The sequence below is a fragment of the Sturnira hondurensis genome, unplaced genomic scaffold (assembly GCF_014824575.4).
Source record: "Sturnira hondurensis isolate 20B ecotype Veracruz unplaced genomic scaffold, ASM1482457v3 Scaffold0023357, whole genome shotgun sequence".
Classification (NCBI taxonomy): Eukaryota; Metazoa; Chordata; class Mammalia; order Chiroptera; family Phyllostomidae; genus Sturnira; species Sturnira hondurensis.
Window position 1 is genome coordinate 10975107 of NW_028095988.1, and position 18238 is coordinate 10993344.

The window sequence follows — 18238 nt, forward strand, 5'->3', positions numbered from 1 at the left end:
AAACCTGGGCATGTTCAGATCTGTGCCCTTATCCAAGACCCAAAGGTACTTTGGGGAGCTTAGTGATGATTCTTGGGCTCCTGTGTATAGGCCTTTCTGACTAGCTACAGACAGGTTTTGTCCATTAAGACCTGTGATTAGGCTTTCGTCTGGGAAGGAAGCATAATTTGCCACCATGGAAAAAGATGGGGTAGAGAAAGCCAACTTTCCTTCCATGTTCCAGAGCTGCCAAACTGCCAGCACCTCTGTTACCCCTAGTGAGAGAAACACAGCCATCTAGGCATCTCCACCAAGAAGCCACCTATTTCGTTTGAATAAAATCATAGTGTTAGAGTCCTAAGAGGTCATCTAGTCTAATCCTTCATTTTATAGAGGAGGTATTTGAAATTAGTACAATAATACAAAGTTAGTATTCAAATCCAGACTAGAACAGGTCCTCTGACTCTGGCTCTTTCTGTGTTAGAACCAGCTAATGTTTTGGAAGTCTTGGGATTGGAGGGTGCATATAAATTCTATCCCTTTCCAGTTAGAAGGTCCATGCGTAAGGGATCACCTCAGAAGTGTCTCAAGCTTATTTTCTTGCAGGATGAGGTGTGTGGGGTAGTGATTTGAACCCAAACTATGAGCTGTAGGACAAGACAAATCTGTGACAAAACTTGTTTCCCAGGTCCCAAGTACTGAGGGCAGAAGGAAACATTTGGGAGGGTAGTGTTGACAGACGGCTCAGAATGGGGACGCAGAGTCTAGCCCCATTCCCTGTTGTCAAGCCAACGCAGTTGCGCTCCACAAATCCGTCCCAAGAGCGACGTGTCCCCCTTGGCAGATGTACAAGGGAAGCCAAGAACGTCTACTATACCTCCTCGTGGACTCTGGCCACGTCGGTGGATTAGCTGGGGCGCACAGAGCTAGGTAGGAGGGCCCTCACCGTGGTTTTCCCGCCAGACTCGCCGGCCTTCCTCAAGTCACAACCAATGAGTGCGATGGGCTGCTGCTTGAGGCCATTTCCACTTTCCGGAAGTGTAGGACAGTTTAGCCAATCAGTGGGATCTTGATGGTTGCTAAGAAATGTTTGAGTTTAGCCCCACCTATGGTTAGGATTTTAGCCAATGAAAATCTGCATTTTGGACTGCTGCCGCGAAACCAGGGAGGTTGGGTCCACCGCTTTAATGTTTCAGCGCCTGCGCACATTGGGGAAAATTCTGGAAGACGGCGGAGCTACCGCCATTTTGCGGGAAGAGGAGCAGTCTGGTTGCAGTGCTGCTTTTATTGCTGACACTCTGGAAGATAGCCGTGCTTAGCACTCCCCAACAAACTCAAAGGAACGGAGAAGACCGGGATCCCCCCTGCGGGGACCCGGAACCGGTGAGAGACTCGGTTCCCCCAGAACGTCACCTATGCGTGACGTTGCCGCACGGCGCCTGCCCCTGACGTCACAGGCAGAAAATGGCATCAAGAGCAGAATCAGGCAAACTTTAAAAATTAAAAAACAAAATTTTTTTTGGATTTGGAAGTGCTTGCTATTTAAATGTAGTCCACTGTCAGGATTTTAGGGCTCGGCACGCTCGTGGCTATATCCTTTACCGATGAAGACGCTGTATCCAAGGATCCCAGTGACTCACGGATCTCTTTCCAGATCCCTGCAGCCCTGACGTTTAGGGTCGCCCTTACTGAGGAGGGAGCGTCGACTCAGCGAAGAGAACACGTAGGATCAGTTTTCAGCCTCTAGTGTTACCACTCAAGAGAGATGAGGGAGTCGAGATTTTTTCCTCACTCTGAAGTTTGTGAAGACTTATTTCAGTATATTGGCCTCTGTGGGCGTTTCCCTCTTTCCTTTGTAACCACACTTTCCGTGGAGAAAGAGTGTATTGAGGCCACATGTGAGGTTTTTAGCATTGGGATACTGGCCCTCGCAGAGATGGTGCTTATAGGTCCATTTTTAAAAGTGTAGCCTTGGCTTGTTACATACCATGGGGAACGTTTTTATTTTTCTCATTGTTCTTGGTCTTAATTACGCTGCCTTCAGTTTGAAGATGTTTGTATCAGCTCAGTGACCGGACCCAGGAGATGGCGCTACCATCACCAGCATTTGGTGAATTCTGCCTGAACTGAACTGACAGTGGTTTTTCACTCTCCTTTGCCCCCGCAGCAAAGGGGCCTCAGCGCTGGCTTGGGTCTTGACTGTATACTGTTAGGATAGGTTCCAGGCGTTGCCATGATTGTGGGTCCCTAATGTAGTTTTGGAGCAGGGATGGAAGAAACCTCTATAGCGATTTAATGGATGGGATTGAATGGCCTTTGACTCATAAATTAAGATGGGGAGATAGTTTAAAAACTAATCTAAAAATGCATAGTGTTTGGGACTTGAATGCTTTTAGGATATTAGAAAGCTATACTAAACCCAGTGAGATTGCACGTTAAAATGTGCTCATGTTGTAATATGGCTATGCCTAAATCAGTTCATTTATTTCTGAGTCTGAGTGAAAACTTTATGATTGGGGGAAGGGGTTCCATGTGTCAACTTAAGTGAAAGGTGTGTGTGTGTGTTGTTACCCCAACCTGTATTAACACTCAGCAGTTCTTGAAATCAGAAGCATTTCTTTTAGGGAGGAAAAGCAGATTGTAAAAGGTAGGAGGAATTTTATGACAATTTTAGAAAATTGGTATAGACTTAGCAGCCAAAATGACTGAAAGGAACAGTTTGAGGATCAAAAACTTTCCTTTTTAAAACTTTTTCCACAATAGGTCAAATAGTATATATTTACAATTAGCGTGGTTCTTAGTATTTTGAAACGCTAATGTGGCTGATGGGACTGATTCTTTTGATACACTTATCAGAACATTAATTCTCCAGAATAGTATATTTTAAAATAGACATCTTAATATACTGTGTAGTTTTTTTGGTTTTGTTTAAAGTTAAGCTATAAACCATGAGAGAGCTAATCAATATAGTGGATAGAACATTAGAGTGGGGTCAGAAGACTGCTCATGAGCCAGCTGCTCCATTTGGAGTTGGTGACTTTGGGCAGTTAAAGAAACTTCAGTTTTTCATCTGTGCACTGGATCTGATATCTGGCTGTAGTATATAGTACCTTTGATTGCTAAATAAATGTTAGGTGTTATTTAGAACACCTAACATTTAGAACACCTGGATTTTAGAAACACCTACTTTATTTTGGTTTGACTTCTATTGTTTCCAAGTGATTTTTATTGTTTTTCTCTTTCCAGTAATTTTATCTCTGTAACATGCATAAAGCGGTATTAGGTCCTATAAATGATAAGTGTAATGATTATTTATATTACTTTTTTATGTTACTTATTTTCATGTTCCTTTTATTAACTTTTATGTTACTCATTACTTTATTAAATCATCAGGTAGGTCAGAGGTTCTGAGGGCAACACGAACAGCATCATTGGAGGATGTATTAGCTGCTTTAAAGAAGACAAAGCTCTTGTAGATATGGAAAGTGTGATATGATTAACCTCTTAGCATAGAAATTCTTAAGATTTGCACTGGCTGGTGTAGCTCAGTGGACTGAGTGTGGGCTGTAAACCAAAGGGTCACTGGTTCAATTCCCAGTCAGGGCACATGCCTGGGGTAGGGGCCATGTGAGAGGCAACCACACATTGATGTTTCTCTCCTTCCCTTTCTCCCTCCCTTCCCCTGTCTCTAAAAATAAATAAAATCTTTTTTAAAAATCTTAAGATTAGGTGGGGGGGGCTTGGCTTTATTGAGGTATAATTGATATAAAAATGTGCACATTTAAAGTATACAGTTTGATGAGTTTTGATATGTTTCACCCATGAAACATCACCTCCAAAGTTTCTTATGCGCTTTTGTACTTCTTTTCTTCTACCTCTTCCTTACCTACTCTTGTCCCTCAGCAACCACTGATCTGCTTTCTGTCTCTGTGGGTTAATTTGCATTTTCTAGAATTTTTTATAAATGTAATCATGCAGCCTTGGCTGGTGGTGTTCAGTTGGTTGGACATTATCTCACAAGGAGAAGGATTGCTGGCTTGATTCCTGGTCAGGGCACATGCCTCGTTTGCTGCCCATTCCCTGGTTTGGAATGTGCAAGAGACAGCCAATCGATGTTTCTCTCTTTATGTCTTCCTTCTTTCCTATTTCTCTAAGGATAAATAAATACAATCTTAAACAATGGAATACAACACATACTTTTTTTTGTCTCATTTCTTTCAGCATAATTATTTTGAGATTCATCCATGTTATATATATTGATCGTTTCAAACTAGTAACTTTTGAGTAATTTGTCCTATTGATTTTGTTTGGTATCTTCTGTTTTTCTTATTTAACAGGACTGTGGTGGACAGACTTGGGAAAGATGATTGCTAGATGTGACAGCTTGGGGGAGGCGAGAAGTCTCACTCTGCCTGTCTAGACAGAAAGGCTTCAAAGTGGGATTGGTTAAGCTTGTCGTAATCTTTCTGAGTTATCTAAACTCTAGTATGGAAAGTGCTTAATGATGAATCCCTTAATGATTAATGTTGGGAGGGATATGGTGGGAAAGCTTAGGGCAGATCAGCATTATTCTGGTGGTGTTTGTCTTGATCCTTATTTTTAGTGTTGCATTTTTACTTTTTTATTGGAAATGTGCACTTTGTGATTTAAGTTTAAACCAGTTATTCAGAATTTTGAACAATAGAATGGTGGCCTAGTGTTCATTATAAATGGTAATTTTACGTAAGAGTACCAGCATTTTCTCTTCACATGATAGGATAGGGTCTGTATTAAATTTTGTGTCTATCTAGTTTCCTTCTAGACCCTTGACATGTTCTAAGCCACCAAGCAAAAGTAGTTCTGGTCAGTAAGGTGCAAAACTAGGTTAAGCAACAGGTGGTAAGACTCTTTTGGAATTTATGAAGCAGAACTATACTCTAAAGTCTGTTTCTTGGAGGAAGGGAAGAATATAGTGTGCTGGAAGGGGAGAAAAAAGTATAAATGAGGTTCTTAATGTATTGATATCCTCCCCTCAGATCTGCGACAATGGCATCCGATGACTTTGATATAGTGATTGAGGCCATGCTGGAAGCTCCCTATGAAAAAGAGGAGGTAATCCCACCTCACTCCTAGAATTGGGTTAATAAGAAAAAGCAGTTGTGGATCATTAATCTCAACATTTTCTGAATTTTCTCTCCCCACTTGTTTGTTCTGTCCAGTGGCTATTCATAAAAGGCATAGTCTTTTAGTAAGCTGTGCTGGAGACCCATACTCAAGAGTCATGCTGTCAGAGTGAGCCCCCCAAATTGGAGGGGGCACATAATGTGATGGGAATGACTGCTTTGCTCTCATTTCTACTGTATCGGCTTTCAGTGATAGAGTAGAAAGTCAGTGCACCTCAGACCTAACTGATTTCTCACTCTCCTGAGAAATAGGTGTTGAATAGCTAAAAGTCTTGATGTCAGAATTTGTCACTCTGATCTCTTCCTTTTAGGTACTTTTCTTTCTTCCTCCGTTACTTCCTTTGTTAGGAGATCGAGGTGCTTAAAAGTTGGCTAGATAATTGAGAGCTTTGATTTCATATACTTTTTTACTTATCCACTTTTGTTCTTTCTGTGTCCAGTGGAACCTATGTGTCTGCCACCTTAAACTTCGTGACATTTTTCTGGTGAATCCCTCAGGATGAGCAGCAAAGGAAGGAGGTAAAAAAGGATGGTCCTAGCAACACCAGCAGCAGCAACAGTGTCAGTGGGAGCAGCACCACGGGGGAGGCAAGCAGGTGAGTGTGGCATGAGGAAATGGGTTGGCATCTTAGGAAGGAGAACAGAAAATGTTCTGAAAATGTGTCCCCTAGAAAATGGCCAGAACAGGGAGGTAGTTGCTTCTAAGACTGCTGACTTTTTGTAATGTCTTCACGGGTCTTGGGAATAATGGTGACTTGGTTTAATGATGTAGTTTAAGCTTTTCAGTGTAGTTATGAGCATTAGTCCTAGCATTGATATGAGTAAGATAGCAAAAGACCCCAGTGTTGAAAACATCAGCTTTAGCTGCTTCTGATGCCTGACAGCGCGCAGGGCTGTGTGGGAGCTGATTTTGTGCCGTTGCTGTGACGTACTGCCAGATCATCTGGGCTTTGGTTCTTTTCACTGCTTTGTGTTTCACCCTGGCCATACTGTCATTCTTTTTACTCGGGAGAGATAATGAAACCTTCAAAACAATAAAAATTTATAATCTCTCTCACAGGAAGAAGAGGAGTCGGAGCCATAGTAAAAGTAGGGATAGAAAGTGCAGGTCAGTCATTTGGGGGACTGTCGGGTTTTGAGAATTACTATAAATGGAAAGATACCAGGGGAAGCAATACATTGAAGACCAGAAAAGATTGAATGGTTCTTAACCAAAGTAAATAGTTCTTTCCATTTGTAGTTGTAGTCGAGACTGGGATTGGTATAGACGGAGAAATAGTCGGAGCCGAAGTCGAGATCGGCAGCGTCGTCACAGCAGCCATAGCCGGGACTGTCGTCATAGTAGTGAGTCTCGAAGTCGGGACCAGCATCATGAAGATTGTGTGTGCTACAGGAGCCCACCACTTGCTACTGGGTATCACCTTTTCTATAAGCTTACCCTTGTGTGGTAATCTGGGTAAAAGACACTAGGGATGCCTCTGCCCACTGGGATAGTAAGGAGGTCCAGGTACTGCAGGAGAGCTATTAAGAATTCACATGTGAGATGAGGTGGTGGGATCTGGTTTTCTCATGATGGGAGACCCAGCATTGGACCAGTGTGAATAAAGCTGGGTGACGCAATTTTTCACTTTTGTTCTCTGTTCCTTAGGCATAGGTATGGACAAAATAAGAGTCCTCGTTTCAGAGAGAAGAGCCCAGTCAGGTGAGTTGATAAGGAGCACATTTTTAGGGGGTATGTAGTATGAATAAAAAGCTCTTTGAGTAAAACTTCAGGTATGTGTAGTACTTGAGGGTATCTGGAGAACAACAACCAAGTATTGGGGTGGGGTGAAGTCTCAAAAAATTGTATTCATTCTAGGGAGCCAGTTGATAATCTGAGTCCTGAGGAGCGTGATGCCCGAACAGTTTTCTGTATGCAGTTAGCTGCCCGCATTCGGCCTCGAGACCTGGAGGACTTTTTCTCTGCTGTTGGCAAAGTAACCTTTCCCTCTTTAATTTTCTTCTGAGTAGTCTTATCTTCTGTCCATCCCCCTTTATGCCCAATTTAGGATTTTCTTTTTTTCCTGGATAGGTTCGTGACGTACGTATCATCTCAGATCGGAACTCACGTCGTTCTAAGGGCATTGCCTACGTGGAATTCTGTGAAATCCAGTCTGTGCCGCTGGCCATCAGGTTGACTGGGCAGCGGCTGCTGGGGGTGCCTATCATTGTACAGGCCTCACAGGTGAGAAGGCTGAGAAAGTGACAGGAGAAGACAGGTTGAAAGTAGGAGGTTGGTACCTGAGCCATTACTTCGTCCTTCCTCAGGCTGAGAAAAACCGACTGGCAGCCATGGCCAACAACTTGCAGAAGGGCAGTGGTGGACCAATGCGCCTCTTTGTGGGCTCCCTGCACTTCAACATTACTGAAGACATGCTCCGGGGCATCTTTGAGCCCTTTGGCAAAGTAAGTAGAAAACAAGGGAGGCCTCTGAATGGAATTAGAAAAAGTGGGGAGAGTGAGTGTTCCTCTTCATTCTGTCTGACTGTGATTAACCCATTGCATGCAGAGTAATGGGCATATGGGTCCATGCTGGGAAAGTTAGGCTTCACCTCTCTGTTCAGACTGTTCAGCAGGCAAATGAGTCAGCTTGGAAAAAAATGGCCTTTGTCTCTTTTAAAAAGACTTGGAGACATGTAATTGGTGGCTAGAAAGTTGGAGGTATTTAGAAGTCTGGGTAGGAAAGGTCAAAGGTGTGGGTTACCCAAAAGATTATTAATAATTTCTTTCTCTTCTACAGATTGATAATATTGTCCTGATGAAGGACTCAGATACAGGCCGCTCTAAAGGTTATGGTTTCATTACAGTAAGTCTCTACTGTTTAACTTGTTTATTTTAATTTGAGTTTGTGCACTTGCCTGATTTTGCAGCTTGGCTTCATCCTCCTCCTTTAGGAACTGTCATAATGACCCATAAACCCTGGTGCCTGGAGCTTGGACTAGTCTGCCCCTTGAGATGAGTGCATTGCTTGAGATCTTGGTTTTGTTCCTACACTTTGTCAGCGGCCCTGGTATGGGGGTGTCCAGGATTCAACCACCTTCCCTGGTGCTGCTCCTTGCTCTTTGGGTATTAGTAATGGTTCCAGGCTGCAGCTAAAAGGTTGGAGGTATGAAGGAGGAGTTAGATTTGGGCTTTTATAGACATGCTTTATGGAATTGGTATATGGTCATGATGGGGTGGGAATAAGAAGTTACATACTTTCCTCTGGTGTTACCCTGTTTGATCAGATCTTCCTGGAGAAGTATCTTTGTATTTAAATCCCACTATAGGGAGAATAGTGGGGCCACGTAATAGTGAACAAGTCTCATCTCTTCCTGACACTCCAACAAAATTGTTTCCAGTTCCCTTAACTGGTTGTTCTAGCCCCATGTGTCTCCAGGCTGAGGACTAGCTGTCAGCCACAAAGTCCGATAGAAGCAGATATTTTCTGGTCTCAATCCAGGCAGCATACACCGCCACAGTTACCTGCAGGGCAGAGGGGAGGTAGGTTGTGTTCTACCATGACAATTGCTCACCTCGAAAGTATCCAGTAAAGGCAGGCCACCTATACCACCTGCCTCGGAACTATCAGTACCTCGTGCCAGGCCCTAGGGCAGGTGATACCAGAGTAAACAAAGCCAGCTGTGGTGTTCCAGGTGGCGAGTACCTTTTCTGGCTACCTGTGTGACTCAGATTCAGAAAGGCTTCTATGGAACCTTTTTGCCTCTGTGTCAACACTGTTGGCACTTAATCAGCAGGCTGGGAATCCTTTTTATGCCAGGCTGCTGCTGATGTTGCTGATGAAAGGGACGAGAGCAGAGGCCCAGCAGGTCACTTAGTCGGCAGCCTGCAGTGAGGAGGGTAAGATGTGCAGTCTTCCTTTCAGTACCAGAATGTGTTCCCTCCTAAGGCTGGGCTCTGGAGGTCCAGATTCCGTGTTTCTGAGGACGGAAACTTCTAGGGCTAAGAGCTGAAGTAAAGCCCAGGAGACCTAGCTCTATCTTACCTGTGTTTTATATGTCCATTTGTGAAACAGCCTGTCAGGCTAGGCTCCCTGTCTAAAAATAGACTTTTTACACTGTTAGGTTTTTAGTGGAGCTGGAATATTGAAAAGTGTTTGTCATTAAGTCAGTTAGAAAAGGACCCTTTCAGAGAACAATTTTAGGGGGATCTGAGGTCACATTCCCTGATAAAGAAACTTGTGCTGCAGCAAGCATGCAGTTTCCTGGGATAGGAGGAATAGGGAGTGTTAGCGGGGCTTTGAGGGCAAGTTTGTGACCAAGAGGTGACTGATCTGGCCTGGGTTTCTTACAGTTCTCTGACTCTGTGCCAGGCGGGCCCTGGAGCAGTTGAATGGCTTTGAGCTTGCTGGTCGACCTATGAGGGTTGGCCATGTGACTGAGCGACTGGATGATAGCACAGACATCACTTTTCCTGATGGAGACCAGGAGCTGGATCTGGGATCAGCAGGTGGACGTTTGCAGCTCATGGCCAAATTGGCAGAAGGTAGAGTTTCTCCACAGAGTGTACAGCAAGGGGTTGAATTGTAGACCAAGAGTTGGGACTGATGCCCACTTTTTCTTTCCCTTTCAGGCTCTGGAATCCAGCTGCCAACCACAGCTGCTGCTGCTGCCGCCCAGGCTGCTGCTGCCCAGGCTGCTGCTGCCCAGGCTGCTGCCTTGCAGCTGAATGGAGCAGTTCCCTTGGGGACCTTAAACCCAGGAGCTCTGACTGGTAGACTTGGACTTGGGAAAGGGATAGAAATGTTGGGGCTTGGCAAGAAGGAATGCTCTGTGCTAACTCACTTTGCCTGTCTATGTTCCAGCTCTGAGTCCAGCCCTGAACCTCGCCTCTCAAGCAATCGCCTCCCAGTGCTTCCAGCTCTCCAGCCTTTTTACCCGCCAAACCATGTGAGTCACAGGACTTTGCTTGTTTTAGTCACTGGAATTTTCTTCCTTTGGCTTCTATTTATTTCTTTTCCTTGCCCCAGGTAAATCAGTGACACCGTACATTGCCTTCCTGTGCCAGTGGGTCCTGCCACTCCCTTCCTCATGACTACCTTTCTATGGCCCCTTCTCTTTGTTTTGTGGACCAAGCCATCCTGAGGCCATGGACATTTACTCTGCGGGAACTGGGGCCACCCTCAGACACCAAGAAGCGCTCCTGCCTGCAGCCCCAGTTGGAATGGACTCTGCTGAGCAACCACTAGTCAAAGAGAACAGTTACTGAACACTGTTTCTCCATGTGCATCGTCTCCTGAGAGGATCTTCACTGCCCTTTCCAGCCCTCTCTTAGTGATTCCTCGTTTCCTGTGTCGGGAAGGCCATGGGCATTAACTGAAGGAACTGACTTCTTTTTTTCTTCCCCCTGTACCTTTACCCTACAATTTTGCCAAGGAAAAAATCCTTAAGCCCTCTGCTCCAAGAGGACTTTGGAGTTTGGGGGCAAGGGGGTGAGCCTTGAAGGTGCTGGCTTGCTGCTGCAAGGTCCATGGAAGAGAGCTTGGACATGTATGTGCATTGTGAAGCCTGCCTTAGACCTCAGCTTGGGACCAGAACTACCGTGTGCCCAGCATCTTGCTGGGAGCTGTAGAAATTATCCACCCTGCCAGGCATTTTGGATGTCTTAGGGGCATTCCGGAGCCTAGGGAAAGGTGGGGCACTTTTTGAATATCTTCTGTTTTCCTTTGTATAGTTAGTTGTCCTTCCTCCCAGGTCCTTTCTTGGTCCAGGGTGGGAGGATGGTGGGGAGGCTGCCATTCTCCACCACTTCCCATGTGCCTCTACTATGGGCTCCACCCAGCTGCTAAAGCCACTCTTGTCCTGTACTTGGGCACACGTGAGCCCTTCTTACTGAATTTTATACCCTTGTGTCTGTGTACATAAATATACATACATATATATATACTTTGTACAGAAGGCAAGCTTCACTGTTGTGGCAGCTATGTGTTTGGTCTGTCAGTGTGTCTGATGTTAACTTCTAATGAGCCAAAATCATGAATAGTTCTAGGGATATGAAATATTTGTGATGGCTTTGTGTTTTCTTCATTTGAATGTTAATGCAACTTTGGGGAGGGCTGGGTTCAGTGAACTTTAATGATGATGCATGACAAGGTAGGGCTCTCTAAGCCCCTCCCCTTCATCAGGTCAGGGCTGGAAATGAGGTCAGAAGAGTCTTAGTGTGTTGGAAGATGGGTTTGGGGTAAGGATTCCCCAGCAGCTGAGGGCATCTCTTCCTCGTGCTGGGACTGGTGGTCCAAGGGGCTATTAGTCTTTGGAGGTAGCCAAATTTATTGTCATACCAAGAGATGAACTTGACACAGTGTTCACTGAGGACAATGCCAGCCCTAGCATCGAAGGTGGAGGAGTGGGTGTCACTGTTAAAGTCACAGGAGACAACTTGGTCTTCAGTATAGCTGAGAATGCCCTTGAGGGGGCCCTTTGATGACTATTTCACTACCTTCTTGATGTCGTCATACTTGGTAGCTTCCTCCAGGTGGCAAATCAGATCTAGGACGAACACACGGAGGGTGGGGGCACAGCTATGCCAATGAGCTTCCCATTCAGCTTGGGGTGACCTTGTCCACATCCTTGACAGCACAAGTAGAAGCAAGGATGATGTTCTGGGCTGCCCCTCGGTCATCACGCTGCAGCTTCCCAGAGTGGCCATTCGTGGTCTTCTGGGTGACAATGATGGAATGGACTGTGGTTATGAGTTCCTCTACAATGCCAAAATTGTCATGGATGACATTGGCCGAGGGCGAGCATGCATTGGCGTGGGAAGAATCGATGACCGTCTTGAGGGAGTTTTCATACTTGTCACGGTTCATACCTATCACAAACATGGGGGCACTTGCCGAAGGGGTAGAGATGGTGACCCTCTTGGCTGCAGCTTTCTCCAAGGTAGTGAAGATACCAGTGGACTCCACAACATATTCAGTAGCATCGTACCATCTGATGTTGGTGGGATCTCGCTCCTGGAAGATAGAGATAGACTTTCCACTGATGATAAGTTTCCCATTCTCAGCCTTGACTGTGCCTTTGAACTTGCCATGAGTAGATTCATACTGAAGTACATGTAGATCATATGGTTGAAGTCAATAAAGGGGTTGTTGGTGGTGACAATATCCACTGCCAGAATTAAAGGGCAGCCCTGGTAACCAGGTGCCCAGTATGGCCGAATCCCTTCACTCTGACCTTCACCATTGCGTCTCAGGGTTATGGCTGTCTTGTCAAACAGAAGGAGCCATCAGCCTGTAACCTTCTGTAGAAAGGAGGACAAAAGGCATGCATATGCCTGTATATCTGCATTACACTCTGTGCCCCCAGGCCTCTTCCATCTGTCATCTTGACTATCTCCAAACCTACCTGCCCACCAAACAGAGACTTCCAAGCTTTGTCTCTGTGTCTAAGGACAGATCTTGTCTTTCCACCAGGTGGCAGTGTGACAGTAGCACATTCCACACCTTCCTTTAGGGGTGTTTTATGATCCTGAGGAGCTTAGTTACCAGAAGAGCCACCCAAGCTCACCATTCTTACCATTGGCTTCCATACCTCCTGTAGCCCTGTTTGGAGCAGAAATCACTGTCCAATATCAAAATGGATTTGGCATCATACATCAGGACTCTTCTGGCCTTAAAGTCTTCTCCCAGTGGCCTCAACTCTTGATTTCTACATGTAGCTCTGCCTGGGACCAGTGAATTCCAGGGAGCTGAGTACTCCAGGAAGGCCCTACCAAAGGTGAGGCACACCTTCCTCCCTGCCTGCTCTGTAAGGCTTGTAACAGGTGACCTCAGAGCCTGGCTCACCAGCTAAAAACCAGCCAAGAGGAGGAGGTCAGGGGCAGGGCTCTGTAGGGCTCCTTCATTCTTTACTGGTCTCTATGGCAACAGAATGTTAAGACTCTATTGTCTTGCTAAAAATATGGATAATTGCTGTTAGGTTTTAATTTGTCAGCTCTCAGACTTGTAAAGCAGAGTGATGATTTTTGGTGATGTTAACTTTTGGAGTTGCTTTTAACACTGAAGTATTAACTACACAAAGCCTATTTGTGACTTAAAAGACCACTAGGACTGAGGACTAACTCTTGATTCTTCAAGGCTGCTGCAGTCTCTTAAAGATTTTATTTACTTATCTTTAGAGAGGAAGGGAAGGAGAGAAGAAGAGAAACAGAGAAACATCAATGTATGGTTGCCTCTCGTGCGTTCCCCACTGGGAACTGGCCTGCAACCCAGGCATGTGCCCCGACTGGGAATCGAACTGCGATCGTGTAAGGCTGCTGCAGTCTTGCTTCTGCTGTTTCTTTTGCTGCTACCCCCACCCTTTCCCTATCCCTTTCTCTGGACCTTGAGGAAAGGAAGGAGGATGCATTATTTTTAGGTAGAAGCAGCTGGCTGTGGCCCAGTCCCCCTGTATGTATTGATCTGACTGCTAATGCATCCTGAGAAGCACAGACCATTTTTGTTAGTCATCCCAAAGCTATGGACCAGGCCTCCTCGTGGTGGTCTTGAACCCCTCCATACTATAAATAGCCACAGGTCTTGCCTCCCTGCCTTCCTCAGATGGGCCCCCATCTCTGCTTGGTTTCTTTATGTTCCCATTTCTACCTACTTTGGGCTTCCTGCAATTTGGCTCCTTTTACCTCAGTTCTTCCTTGCCTAACTTGGTCTTGCCTCATGCATCCTCCTCCTGGGACAGAGACAATGGTGAAAGTGAAGACAGACAGATTCTCTAATCTTAACCTATGTAAGGTGATTGCGTCTAGTGGGTGACAGCCAGTGTTACTGTGTATGACTCAGTGCTTAGTCAGCCCTCTACTGGGGGTGGTTGGAGTGGAGAGAAGGGGGCAAGAAACAGCCTCTGGGCCCAGCGTACAGTAAAAGAAATCTTCCTCAACCTCTCCTGCCTGACTAGAGTGACCAGAGTCCTGGCAGAAGTGAAGCTGTGACCCACCTCCTTTCCCAGCGTGGTTAGAATTTTCACACTAGTCCTCAATTCATAACAAGACTTTCACCTGACTTTGGGCTTATAGCCTATGCTTCCGTCTTCTCAAATGCTGTGGCATTCACTCCCTTTTCTTTCAATTGTTTTTACTTTATTTTATTTTAACTTATTGATTCTAGAGAGAGAGAAGGGAGAAAGAAAAGAAAGGAGAGAAACACTAATTTGTTGTTCCACATTCTATGCATTCTTTGGTTGCTTCTTGTATGTGCCCTCACTGGGCTTATCAGGGACAACGCTCTAACCAACTCAGCTACCCGGCCAGGGCTCCTTCCTTCTCTTTAAACTGCTGTGTTCTTGACATTGGGGTTCAGGAAGTCATACTTGGGCAGTTAGAAGATTCTATCCTGGCTCCAAAGAGTGAGGTGGCACAGTGGTAATTGTTAACATTTACACAGGATTTGTTTGGGGTTAGGCACTGTTCTAATCACTTTATGTGCATTGAATCATTTCATCCACCAGTGACCCTCTGAGGTAGATTCTTTTATTATCTTTACTTTGTAAATGAGGAAACTGATACCCAAAGAGGTTAATTAACTGGCCCCACAATTACAAAGTTATCAAATTTAGGATCCCAATCCAGGCAGTATAGCTTCAGATGCCTTGATCCTAATCTTAACCTGCCTCTCGGCACCACTGTGGAAGCCAAGGCCTTGAAGTCATGGTGAAGTGTTGCTTTTCTGTCTCTACACCCATACTTCTTAGTGAATCCTGAGATCTTGCACTTCCACGTCTGCTCATTTTGTTCTCTCTTCCTGCCCCTCTTCTGATGGTCAAAATCTAGCCCTTTAAGGCTCTGAAATTTTCCCAGTTGGAGCTGAATTCCCTTTTCAGTATTCTCTATCCTGTTATAGGTCTTCTTATGCCTTTATTTGCAGTTCTTTGTGAACTCTGTTAATTGATAGTTATGGCTGAATGAGGCCAGGGATAGATGTGTCCTCTTCATTATTGCTTTGCTTTGCACATATTACATGTCTGTGGAATTAATTTCCTCTCTGTTCAAGCTGGAGCCAGTTCCAAAGGCTGTCCCTTCTAGCCTGCCTTCCCTGGCAGCTTTATCTATTCCTTCTTCACTCCTTCAAGAGAAGAGGCAGCTTTACTCTTTTTAGTGTTTCCATGGTAGCCTGTGATGCTGTCTGTCTGAATACTGCTTGCCATCACCAGAGACTGATGTTTCCATGGCAACCAGGTGAAGTCAATAGTCATGAGCTAGATTCAGGAAAGGAATTCTGGTCTGAGAAGCTGAGTGTCTGAATCTTCTGGCTTTCAAATATCCTGCTCCTCTCTCCCAACTTTCATACTCTGTATCCAGAACTGATTTGCTCTGCTCTTGGTTTAGAAAGCAATGTGTGAGGTGAAGCAGACCAGCCAACTTAGATTATGTGGGAAGGTGGAGACAAAAAAAGAGCTCATCAAAGATCACTTATTTTTTTTTAAATATTTTATTTATTTATTTTTAGAGAGAGGGAACAGGAAGGAGAAAGAGGGAGAGAAACATTGATGTACAAGAGAAACACGATCAAAGATCACCTTTAAAAAGTTGGCTGAGTTCTGTTTGCTGTCCCAGTTGATCTGCTTGCAAGAGCCCTTAAGGAGTTGGCTGGAGTTACTGGAGAGCCATTAGCAGTTATTTTTGAGGGCAATGGACAGATACGAACGAGGTGCCTGGAGACTGGAAAGGAGCCAGTCAGTGCTGGGTTGCAGAGGGGGAAAAATGACCTTGGAAGTCATAGACTTTGTCCAACACTTGCCAATATTCCAGAAAGAATGGAAGCGTCCATCAGCTTTCAAGCATCATGATGCCTATTTGCTGGGATGAGCGGTGCTGAGAATTAGCTTCCTTCTCCCATTTCCTAGGTCCAACCAAGCCAGGGACCACCATTCCGTAGCGGATTGGTCACATTGTAGAGCTACACTGCATAGTTCAGGTCTGTCTTTTGTTTCAAACCTGCTGAGTGAGCTTGGGTATTACTCCATTTTTCTGACTCAGACTCCTTGTTGGCCAAAAGAAAAAGGGAATAGTAGTACCTACCTCGGGGATGTGAGAATTAAATGAGACGATCCCTGTAGATGGTTTGGACCTTGTTGGCTTTCACCATGACCGCCATCGCTGTTCGTACTCCTCTGGATGCCTACATGCTGGGCTTCCTCCCTGGCCTCATTCTCCTCCCCAGCCTCAGAGAATGCTCAAGATTTATAGGGGGAGAAGTAAGAGTGGGACTATGATGAAAAAAAAAAACAAACCCTTAATTGTTTCTGTGCTAAAAGCCCCAGACTCACAGGGTCGCATAAAACCAGCCTAGCTTCCAGAAAAACAAACCCCATTGTCTGATCTTGTTTTATGCCTGAAACTCTATCAGATTACAGCCAGATGTCTTTGAAAAATCAGGGTGAGCCCCCTAGGTGCCTTCAGGGTATCTAGTGCCCTTTGCTTTTTCTGGCATTCACTGTTAGAGCCCTTTGCTTAGTGTCCTTCCTACCCTGTCCCACCATTCTTTTTCTTTTTAATTAAAAATTTTATTTATTTTTAGAGACAGGGGGAGGGAGGGAGAGAAACTTCAGTGTGTGGTTGCCCCTCATATGCCCCCAACTGGAGACCTGGCCCGCAACCTAGGCATGCGCCCTGACTGGGAATTGCATCAGCAACCCTTTGGTTTGCAGGCCTGTGCTCAATCCACTGAACCACACCGGCCAGGGCTCTTTGAGAGTATTTTAAATCATCACAGATTCTCTGCTTAAAGGTCACCTGTGAGTCCTGTGGGAGGTATGTTGGACCTTGCAGACAGCAATTTAAATCTGTATTTCCAGAGTGCTGCTGTGCTTTGAGAGGTTAACAAGCTGCCCAAGTGCCCGAGTGCCTGGATGAAGGACTAAGACACAGGTGGCAACAAACATTACTTCCACTGCTCGTTGGTACAATGCTTGACAAATCACGAAGACATTGGCATTTTATTCGGTCCCCATGACTATCCCACAGGGTAGGTGCCGTCTTCACTGTGTAGCTGGGAGAGCTGAGGTTCGGAAAGGCAGAGGTTCAGAGTGACTGTTCTCCCTAAGCCTCCATCCAGGAAGTAAGGGGCTGAGTGCCCCTCAAATGCCTGCAAGGCCCCATGGAATTTGTCTTTACATCTTGAGTTTACAAGGCCACTGAGCTATGCGGGCATGGCATCAAGATTCAAACAGATGAGACAGGATCTTTTTTTTTTAAAGGTTTGGTTTTATTTATTTTTAGAAAGAGGGGAAGGGAGGGAGAAAGAGGGAGAGAAACATTAGTGTGTGGTTGCCTCTCACATGCCACACAGTGAGGAGCTGGCCTACAACCCAGGCATGTGCCCGGACTGGGAATCGAACCAGCAACACTTTGGTTCACAGGCCAGCGCTGAATCCACTGAGCTACACCAGCCAGGGTATGAGACGGGATCTTAAACACACATGCATTAGGGAGCCACCAAGGTCCTTCATAAAGGACTCAGAAGCAGGATGCTCCTGTCTGGTTTTGGGGCGCTTGACAACTTGACTCCACCACCCACCCAAATGTTGCTGCTTCCTGTACCGTGGGGCAGGCTGTCCACCACTCTTCCTGTGTGTTTGCCAGTGTAGTTTCGCCCCAGGGAGTTGTTTTCCTCTCCACCCCCATCTACAGTGTACATACATTCTTCAAGCCCCAGTTCCTAAAATGTGTGTTGGGAATTTTGTTTCTTCCATTCTTAGAAAAATTTTAGAGCACATAATGTTACCCCCAGTTTGCTGGAATACAATGTCGTTTGTTGCTGTCTTTTGGCCACAGTAGGGCTGACACCACCTTGTTCCATCTCTTCCAGGGCAATCTGAAGGTACCTGAGGGCAGGGATGGGGTCTTATCTGTGTTTGTTTCCTTCACAGGGCTCAGCACCGTGGTGACTGTATTGCAATACTTGAGTGCAACAATAAGCATTTGTAGACGAAAGATGACAATATCCAGGAAAAAAATTACTCGAACAGATGTGTACATGAACTATGTTAAATTAACAAAAGATGTACATATGAGTGGACCTTCTGGAAGAGAGACTTTAACCCAGAAGACTTGCAAAGTTTCCTTGC

General features: G+C 45.3%; 1 protein-coding gene and 1 pseudogene across 1 annotated transcript; one reads left to right on the top strand and one right to left on the bottom strand.

Annotated features, from left to right (window-relative positions):
• Nucleotides 1-175: 175 nt before the first annotated feature.
• RBM23 (RNA binding motif protein 23) lies at nt 176-11180 on the top strand. The gene is made up of 13 exons (XM_037037485.1): nt 176-257; nt 1169-1362; nt 5640-5737; nt 6202-6249; nt 6382-6555; nt 6790-6843; nt 7000-7117; nt 7213-7365; nt 7449-7586; nt 7921-7986; nt 9753-9893; nt 9985-10069; nt 10150-11180. The coding sequence occupies exons 1-11, from the start codon at nt 176-178 to the stop codon at nt 9846-9848; spliced, it is 1221 nt and encodes a 406-aa protein (XP_036893380.1). The 3' UTR covers nt 9849-9893; nt 9985-10069; nt 10150-11180.
• Nucleotides 11181-11606: 426 nt separating this feature from the next.
• LOC118980969 (glyceraldehyde-3-phosphate dehydrogenase-like) lies at nt 11607-12364 on the bottom strand (annotated as a pseudogene).
• Nucleotides 12365-18238: the final 5874 nt, after the last annotated feature.

Excerpts from the sequence above, each read along its gene's own strand:
- RBM23 (XM_037037485.1), top strand. The coding sequence starts at position 176 with ATGGAAAAAGATGGGGTAGAGAAAGCCAACTTTCCTTCCATGTTCCAG. Across the intron at positions 5,738-6,201 it reads ACCACGGGGGAGGCAAGCAG|GAAGAAGAGGAGTCGGAGCC; the intron begins GTGAGTGTGGCA and ends TCTCTCTCACAG. Across the intron at positions 7,587-7,920 it reads TCTTTGAGCCCTTTGGCAAA|ATTGATAATATTGTCCTGAT; the intron begins GTAAGTAGAAAA and ends TCTCTTCTACAG.